The 10,224-nt window shown below is 43.4% G+C and overlaps 1 protein-coding gene across 1 annotated transcript; it reads right to left on the reverse strand.

Moving 5' to 3' along the window:
- Positions 1–318: 318 nt before the first annotated feature.
- On the reverse strand, positions 319–5,911 carry LOC107125141 (chromosome unknown open reading frame, human C2orf49). The gene is made up of 4 exons (XM_015428598.1): positions 5,753–5,911; positions 3,746–3,912; positions 2,017–2,371; positions 319–843 (listed from the first exon to the last, which is right to left on the reverse strand). The coding sequence occupies exons 1-4, from the start codon at positions 5,894–5,896 to the stop codon at positions 787–789; spliced, it is 723 nt and encodes a 240-aa protein (XP_015284084.1). The 5' UTR covers positions 5,897–5,911; the 3' UTR covers positions 319–786.
- Positions 5,912–10,224: the final 4,313 nt, after the last annotated feature.

Below are 10,224 nucleotides of genomic sequence, written 5' to 3' on the forward strand. Positions count from 1 at the left end.
TATAATACGAAATACTAATACATGTACCGCTTTAAAGTACAGTACTAGCTCACCCCCTACATTTCTCTTTGAAACCTTCAATATACTATATACAGACGACTAGACAGTGCCTTTCGTCTGTTTATCTCCAACGATGAACAGAAATCCATTTATCTCTAATGACAACAAAACTTCAATTTGAAGCAAAGACACAGTTCAGCTGTTTTTCCTAAGTCTGTTAGAAGCAATAACAGTCTCACAGGAGGCTGAAAAAAAATCCCAGATGTCATTTAAATATTGATACTATCACCCAAGAATTTGAATTACTTTTTCTAGCCCTGATCCTAAGCCCTACCAACAGAACCATTATGTATGAATGTATTCAGTTACCATGGGAAGTCCAGAAGAACATGGAAGCACTATCTTCCCCAGCTCCTAAATATACATATACAGGAATTTGTATGTACTGAAGTCAGTGCCACTGTGCAAGTTGAGCATGAACCCCACACAAATTTTCTGTATCAAGTCATGCGAGGGCTGATCTACAGTATACTTGACAATTCCAAAGGTGGACCGGTGGAACAATCTTGTTCTCTGCAAACCAACCATTAGAACTGAAGTAAACAAATCAAAGTGCTATATGGGAAGTACTTTTAGAGTGACTGGAAAAAAGACGGTTCTGCTTTCTACTGTGGAGCTGCTGATATTATGAAGAACCCACTGCAATCTGTAACCCTGGTTAAATATGATGTAGCTATTCAAAAAACGGAGGCTAAATATTATTTACATTCCAAGAACCTTACAGATTCACGGCCACGTTACATGTTGGATCTTCTTTTTTGCTTCAGTAGGTTGTAGACCATTCTGCAGGGAAACAGAATTAAATAATGTTGGATTTGGTATATTGAAACATTTAAGCAGACATCTTATGATACACAGAGCGTGGCTTGTGTTGCCATCTTGTGGCTAAAATAAAAATATAATTTAGCTGTAAGTAAAAGCAGAGTCCAATTAAGCTCCTAATTTGAACATCAGAATACTTAGACTCCTGCAGACACTGAAAAATCTACTGAAAATACTGATAGATATGCTTATATCTCCAATATAAGTGATTCCAGACTGTTTTTAATGCAGCTCATCTTCCTAAGGAAAGGAAAGTTTTAAAAAGCCTGCCATATTTCCAAATAATGGCTTGGGGACACTGGCTGGATACACTTCTGTCCATGGGACCACCCCACTTCTTCTGGTCCCCACAATAAAGCTTCGGGGGGGGGGGGGGAACTCCCAGGAAAAAGGAAGTCAGAGGTCTGCAGCAGAAAGGTGGAATTGCCAAAATGAGAAACCCTGACCACAGAACTCTTCAGTTGGATCCAAGCCACTGACTGTGTGATCTCATAAAGGTGGAATAAGGCTATTCTGAGTAAAATCATAATCAATTGTTTTATGCCTATTTATATATTTAGATTGATAATACAATTGTATTAATATAAAAGATACAGGGTTTGATCCAGTAAATTACAAGCAGATCAAGCTTATGCAACAGACCTTTGCCATCTTTCCTTTTCTACTGCAGCACCTCTCCCAAACCCTCAGAAAGCTGCTCATAAAAGCTGCCTGGAAACAGCAAGAAAGGGGGACTGGCAAAAACCAATACTTCCCAGGCTTGCATGAGTTCTTCTGCAAACAAAGAGCTCACTCAAGAGTGTGGGAGAGGAGTTCTATTCATTTCCTGTTCCGACTGTAGCCTACCCCCCATTCATTCACCCATACCATTCTTGGGGTGTGCGGGTATATGTGGGGGGTCTCCTGAACCTCAGTCCACTTTGGGGGGGGGGTTAGTCTGCTGCTCTGGGAAGGGCAAAGATTTCTCTGGCAAGCTTGCTTCATTTGGATCCAACCCATTCGATTCAAGGAATCAGAAACCTACAATGAACTTGTTCATACAGTTTTGACATGCATGCCATGCTTGGAAACAGCAACAAATCTTCTAGCGTGTTTCTGTTTTTAAAAGTTGTAGAATGTTGAGGGTATACTTACTGCTGTATCTGATTCTTCTTTTGGTGCTGTTCTCTTTAATTTCACAACAGTAGATCCAGTAGCAGACACTAATGATGACGTCTTCTGACTAGCCGTTACATTGCTGTTATTAATTATAATATTGTTGTTCTTGGCCTCATTAACGTCCTGTGATAAAATGGAGGCTGATGTACATGTAGATGAATCTGAAGGACCCAAAAGTCTCCTACAAGTAGTATTGGTGCTTCCAGCTGTAGGTAATTTTAGACGATTGGCAGCTCCATTCTCTGTCTTCCGTATTTTTATACTTGTACTTGTTGAGCTACCATCAAACACAATGAGGGGCCGTTTCCTTAGATTCTCCACAGCAGCAGTGCTGGACAAAAACAGTGGATATTTCTTTGGAAAACAATATAGATCGCAAATATTCCTACTCATTTTCATGGAACTTTCCCCAAGTTTTTGTGCTTAGATGAGACTCTTAAACTTGTAGGAAATTAATGTACATGCCAACACTAGCATAATCAACAGATATTCACTTCAGATTTAACTCCTTATGAGAGTTATGAACATATCAAACTAGTCATTTTAAAAAATTTCTTTCTAAATTGGCTTCATCAAGTAGATACATCTATTCGCACTGGAACACTATACTTCTACTTAATTATTTTAGCTCCAGAATGGTAACTGTGTTAGTCTGTTATAGCAAATATCAACAGGAGCTTTATGGTACCTTAAATACTAGCAAAATTATATTCCAGCCTCAGCTTTCATGAACTACAGCCCACTTAGCCAGATGGTCCACTGTTCACCATAATAAAAACTATTTTAGGCTTTACAGACAGAATGCATGAGGCACTGTTTCATCTAAAGTTCCTTTAGGGCTAAATGTTAAGAATTCACAGATCCCCTCCTTAAATTGGATATGCTTAAAATGAACCATCCACTTGTAATGCATCATCCCAGATTTTTGTGTATTTTCCCTATTTTGATTATACATAATGAAAACAGGACACGCATAAATAGAAGCTGCTATCTATGGATATGGATGATTAGCAGCCAGAACAAACAGTGAAAGTAAAAAGACCCCGACCTAGAATACATCTAAACTTTATGGATTTAAACTGAAGTTCAACAGAAGCAGTGTTTTCTCCCTCTAGCAGATCACTTTAACTCAGATGATCTGCAGTCCCCAAGCTCTTCTTCCACACTGGTGCTGACCCAATTTGTTACATTTGGGCTCTGGGAAAAAGCAGGAACTGTGCATAATGGGCTTTTTCAAAACCACTTCCGGCAGATAGTATCCCTATCCTAAAAGTGACCAGATCCATTTTCCCATTCTGTTTATTGCCAACCAAAGCACAGCTGTCTACATTAACTTCTCCTGCTTCGTATTTTTCCTGCTTCAACTGGTTGGGGAAGGGGGGGGGAGTGTAGCAGTGAAACATGTTGTTTCTATAGCACACTACAGATTTTAGAAAATATGTTTACTTAGCTCCTTGGCAGCAGCCAGATAGCTCTCCATGTGCAAATGTATTACACAAATAGCACCACTAGAGAACAGAGGCACACTCCTCAACTGATCTGACCTTAGTAAGCAGTTTTTCCTACTGACTTTGTATTGCTTTTACTAATAATCTCTTAGAGCTAATACATAATGACATCTTATTTACCACTGGGCGATACAGGTAAAATACTTCCTGAAAATTTTCAGGGATAATTCAAGAGAAACAAAGCAAGCAAGAATTACCTCTCATCAACATATTTCAACACCTTCTGGCTTCTTTTCTTTTCCATCAATTTCCCCCATCTTGTCTTAGGCAAGGTCCGCTGAGGCAATGGTATAACATGTTGAACATAAAGATCAGTAAGGCCTTCTTTATTGAGCTTCACTTCATCTTCAAGTGGTATATTTTTCTGGTAAAAAAGCAGCCAAACCCACAATGTTATATGAGTGAAAATCTCCTAAGTGCAATAACTGAAAATATTTTCAGTATCACATGTAAATCAAAACAAACAGGAATGCAGAAAGATTGGCTGACAAATTTTGATTTTGTGAAATATTTTCTGTACCTATTCTACTTTCCCACTTGGGACACAGAATTCACTTCACCAACTGAGGTAAATTTTAATCTCCTTTAGGGTTATTAGGTGAAACCCATATATAGAAGAACTTTAGTGACTACTGGGAACTGCAGAAGGCCTGCATAGGTAAAAGGTACACCACACACAGACAGAGAATTAAGTATAACTTTACACAGAAGAAAGGCACTGGAATTCAGGTGACATATAACTATTCCATATACTCCACACGTCATCATAACAGAAATACTGTATCTCTAGATCCTTATGAAAACAAAAGCATGAGTATCACACTGCTTTCTTAACCTCTTATCTGGAAGTAGACTTGCTGATATATATATATATATATATTTAAACTGCTGAAGCTTGACATGTAGATATATACCAGATGGGTGTTTTCTTGGCAAAACTATTAAATGATAATGAAAGCTTCATTTGATTAAATTTTTCATGTCAGACTGCTGTTAACAGAACTAATGTTAAACTAGGGCAAGAACAAAAAAGGTGGCAACTCACACAAATACACCCCATTATTAGAACATTATGCCACCTCCTCCAAAGGGAAAAGGTCAAAGTAACATAGCATAGCGGTTAGAGTTAGTGGACTTGGATCTGGGAGACCCTGGTTCGAATCCCCAGTCTTCCATAGAGGCTCACTGGGTGACCTTGGGCCAGTCACACACACTAAGGCTAGCCTACCTCGCAGAGTTGTTGTAAGGATAAAACAGAGAACAATACAAATCACTTTGGGTTCCCCACTGGGGAGAAAGGCAGGGTATAAATGAATAAATAAATGTGTGAAGGCAGCAAAGATGTTAGAGATGAAAGTTCCCCAACTTTGACAGTGTGAGGACTTCTTCACCATATATATTTCACTGATGGTGTAAGCACACATAGATAAGTGTCACATTTACACTGCTCAAGTATATGCAAGCATGTCAATGGAACACTTGTTCAGTAGGCAGTGGGGCCCTCTTCCTTCAGGAAAACCCCACACAACATATGAAACAGCACTGAAAAGCTGTTTTAGTGGAAGGGCTTCTGACAACATCCCCTTATTTAAACAGCCCCTGCTTCTGTGTCTTTCAACAGCACCTTGATCTACAGAGACTGAACGGTTGAGAACATGTACCTTGATGTTGGATTGCCAACTCTGGATTGGGAAGTACCTGGAGATTTGGGGGGTGGAGCCTGGCGAAGATGGAGTTGGGGAGGGGAGAGACAGTAACAGGGTATAATACCATTGAAAGCAGCCACCTTCTCCAGGGGAACTGATCTTGGCCGTCTGGAGAGCCACTGTAACAGCGGGATATCTCCTCGATGCCATAAGTATTAAAAAGCAGCCCCAACGGAGCAGACCATTCAGTCCAGCAGCATTCTACAAAAAGGGTAGCCATTAAGCCTCAAGACTGCCATTCTTCTGTGCATCAAACTGTCGCGGGAGGAGGCTCCAACCAGCTTCCTTCAAGTCGGCTGGCAACCAAAGGGTGCCCCAGTACAAACAAGAGAAGCGACGGCCCGCTGGGAAGCGACATGCCATCTTACTCTGGCCAAGGCAGACCCAAGGGATGCATCTCCCCAGGTGGGCCCCGATGAGGACCCAACTGAAAGCCCAGAATGGCCCGGCGCAGGGTTTCCTGGCCCCTCCCCCCCCCACTCTGCCGTGCCGCTATACCTGCTCCAGCGTGAGCAGCAAGAACTCCTTCGAGAGCAGCTCCGGGTGCAGGAGGTGGTCCGCCTCGGTGTCGCTGCTGTTGCTGGCGCCGCCATTGCTGCTCCCTTCCCTCCCAGACAGCTCAAGGGCCCCGCGCGCCGCCATCTTTCCGAGCACGAACCTGATTGGCCGCCTGAGCATTCCTTCCGTGACCTCACGCGGGGCCGTACTTCTTCCGATTACTCTGAAATTCCTGCGACAGGACTGGGAAGGGGGGAACAAGGCAGGAAGTCGTCAGCGGGCGCGCATGAAAGTGACGTAGCGGGGAGAAGACATCCGGTTAGGGCGCCTGAAAGGGGAGAATTTATTCATTCATTCATTTCGTCTTCTTTCCCTTGAAAGGGGAAAATTTATTGTCCCGAATGCGTTCTGGGGACTAACCGCAGAGATCTGGGTTACTTACCAATACATGCCCATAGCCACAGATTACGCCAGAAAAATTAAAGATTCACTGCTTTGTGGCATAGCCACGGTGCAGAAGCATAGTTACAAATTAGATCCCCATGCATGCCGAGGATTTTTGCATTGGGTCGTCCCAAACCCGTTAATTTTTTAAAAAATTTATTAAATTTTTAACCCGCCCTCCCACCGAAGCGGCTCAGGTTAACATATCCAAAGCCACAGTTGTCACCACAAAAGAGGTCATTCTGGCTCCCCCAGCTCTCCTTCGGGGCTCCTTAAAAAGTCATGGCCGCAGCCTCTCGATGGCAGCTGCGATGCCTGTGGGGGGCGGGGCGAAACGTTCGGCCTTAGACTCTTAGGGGCAAATTCCACCTCTCCTGCTCGGACATCACAGGTGAGAGGTCATTCTGGCTCCCCCAGCTCTCCTTAGGGATTCTTTAAAAAGTTATGGCCGCCACCACTGATTGCCACTTTGGGGCCAGGAAGCAATTTTTCTCCAGGCCAGTTTGGCCCCCAGTGATCCTGGAGGGTTTTTTTAAATCATATTCTGGGCGTGGAACAGGGGTCACTGGGGGTGTGTGGGGTATTGGTGATTTTCCTGCATTGTGCAGGGGGTTGGACTAGATGACCCTGGAGGTCCCTTCCCACTCTATGAGTCTATGATTCTATAATTCACCCAGGCTGGCTGTGGGCAGGCCAGCACCTCTGTCAGGCAGAAGCGCCTGAGATCCTCCCCCTCCCCTTTTCCTTCGCCCGACTTGGAGGCGAAAGGAAGGGAGAGGGGGGGAAAGAATGGATCCCAGGTGCTTCTGCCTGTCAGAGGGGCTGGTGCACACTTCCGGTGATGTCAGGGTGTGTGGCATATGCTAATAAGTTATACTAGTGAGCTCTTGCAGCTCTTTCTACTAAATGACCCTTGGGGTTGCCAACCTCCAGGTGGGGACTGGGGACTTCTGGCTTTTACAACTGATCTCCAGCTGGCAAAGATCAGCTCCCTTGGAGAAAATGGCCGCTTTGAAGGGTGGACTCTATGGCATTGTACCATGCTGAGGCCCTTCCCCTCCCCAAACCCTGCACTCTCCTGGACCCACCCCCAAAGTCTCCAGGTATCTTCCAACCCAGACCTGGCAATCCTAAATACAGAAGTGTAATGGTCTCACATTACTGGCTCCTGCCACAATAAATTAGTTTGATTGATTGGAACAGCAAGGTCAGAAACTGGATCTTCTTAGTCTGGGCTGTATAAAGATGGAGAGCTTCAGCAAGGGAGGCCAAATAGTTGGGCAGCCGCTGCCTCGCCCACTACTGCTTTGTGGAACCACCATGGCACAAAACCATGGTTCTAAGGCACAGGTCATACTTTTGGTCACCCCAAAGTCACCCTGCCTCAAATAATACATAATGACTATGCCCAGAGACTGTGCCCAAAAATCATAGATCCACCTTTTGTGGCATTGCCACGGGACAAAAACATAGATCCAAGGCATGGATCCTAATACATCCCCAGGATTTTAAAGCTGGGTCACGCAAAACTCACCATCACTTAACACATCCATGGCCATGAACTGTACCACAAAATTCACAAATCCATTGTTTCTTGGCACTGCCACAGCACAAAGACATGACTCCAAATTATGTATCCTCGTGAGTTTTATGCTGTGTAATCTGATTTGAGTTTCAGTGAGAAAGGCAGACTACAAATAACATAAATAAATATATGGGATCTGTTAATTGCTTAGGGAGCCTTTGGGATTCCAGTCTGGAACAGGCCTTTTTAATCACAGAGGTATTAATGGGGGCCACCAGGCAAACATTCTGCACATGCTCAATGGAATGCTCTTCACTATTGTTTCTATATTTCAATGGAGAAGACCGACTTATCCCCAGTTTAAAGTAAAAACCTAAGAAGAGCCTTCCTGGATCAGACCAAATGACCATCTTGTCCAGGCCAGTTTTAGATTAACAGAAAATATATTAGGAGGAAAAATAAACACTCGCTTGAATATCAGGGACAATGTTCTGCATGCAAATTTCACATGTGAAGTAAAGCATGGAGCGTAAAAGCAAGGAGCCAAGCATGCTACAAATAAGTATGAGCTCCTAGAACCTAAGCCTAGACCAGAAAGAAGAGGCAATGCTCCCCTTTTAAAAGACCATTCCTAATGAAGGACATGAAGTACAACAACCATCTTCCATGCTCAGCCAAAACCAAAATGTCGTCCTTGAAGTGAAGAACTAGATGGTGCTTTGAGCAGAGGAAGGAAAGCTAGGGTTACAGTATCTCCAACCATCCTACCTCTTGCTTTTAACAAAGTGACAGGCTGTAAAATCGTCCAAAATGGACCACTGTACAGTACATATTTCTCATGTTACAAATACAGAACTGAAAGAAAAGCTGCCGTAACATATTCTTTTTCCCATAAGTACAAAAGAGACAAATCCATGATAGGACAGCAGACACAACTCTCTTTTGTGAGATACAGGGCCCTTGTTGTGGTCAGCACACCCACATACAATATCAGACATCAGCTGCGTGCGTAGAATGCACTAAAGGAGCTTCTGTTGGTGAATAGGTAATTCAGCTTAGTGGGACCAGAGCATTCCAATGGGCACAGTGTCAAGGGGAAAAAAGTCATAAGGACAAAAGCCTCTAAAGAAAGAAAATTGGCATTCTGCCATTAAACTAACTGGCCCAGAGTATATGCTCCAATGTTATGTATTTGACTAGCTGGTCACCTGCATGGAATTCAGTATAATTTCAAATGCATGGAATCATGAGCTGGAGAAGATTTTGAGATCTCATACTCCCCCTGATCTATCCTTTGGATTCTCTAAGCTCTCAAGGGCTGGACCACGCTGATCCCCAACACTTCTTACCTTTCAACACTCAGCTGTTTTCAACATTCCATCCCTTATGGAGATGCTTAATCTTCATTAGGCTGTTTCTTGGGGCTTTATGGGTGTCACCACCTACAGGCAAATCACTTATAGCGGAATCTGTTTCACTGACAAAGAGGTGATTTAGCAAAGAGCGTCACTCCTGCCACTCTCCACCTTGCCCACCTTCTTGCTTTACAGGGGGACAGCTTTACAGCTTTCCCAAGCCCTTCAGGTAGATAAATGTGCAAAATTACCTTCTCTCCTGAACAGATTTCAATGGAATTTGAACACCATCCTAGCACAACTAAAAAAAAAAAAAGACTAAAACAAGCAGTGTGCTCAGATCAAGACATCTGGCAAACAGGAAAATACAGTCCTCAGTTGCAGTTAAGGGTTACTAAGGATACTGAACATGCTACATAAAGTATGATGTTTTCTAGTGAGTGGCTGCATCATGTATATATAGATATATGTTGTCCTCCCTTACCCCCATAAATCATTGTTAGTCCCACGTTGAATGAGTAACTGTAAATCGCTCAGAGCCAGCAAGCTCTGCAGGATTGAGCAATTAATAAATTGAAAGATTATTATTATTATGTAGCTCTCCTCCGGGAAAAAGAGAGTTAGTGAGATAGGTCTCCTTCTCAAGTGCCTTTCCAGTATAATTTCAAATGCATCCATAAGGACAGCTTGTTAGGTGAAAGCCTGACCATCCCCGAAGTCCAAAAACAGCACCTCAGTAATCCCTGCTGGGTGTACAGCAGAGATTCACAACTGCACTCTGCAGAAGCCATGTACAATGCAGGGTACCAGATTGCTCTTGCAGCCTGAAGCCAGGGAACTGGGGCAAGCACTGTTGCTATCCTGGATGAACAGACTAGCCTTGTGGACTTACTATTTACTTCATTTATACCCTGCCTTCCTCCCCAGTGGAGACCCAAAATGGTTTACATACCCAGAGTAATTAACATGCGAAAGTTACTGCCACAGGAAGTGCTGGCGGCAACAAGCATAGGCAGCTTCAAGAGGGGACTGGATAAACATACACAGCAGAGACCTATCAGTGGCTATTAGCCACAAGGTATAGCTGGAACACTGTGTTGGAGGTGGTGATGTTGCATTCTTGGTGCTTGGTGAGCAACTGTAGGAGG

This window comes from Gekko japonicus, unplaced genomic scaffold, assembly GCF_001447785.1.
Source record: "Gekko japonicus isolate JY-2015 unplaced genomic scaffold, Gekko_japonicus_V1.1 scaffold718, whole genome shotgun sequence".
Lineage (NCBI taxonomy): Eukaryota > Metazoa > Chordata > Lepidosauria > Squamata > Gekkonidae > Gekko > Gekko japonicus.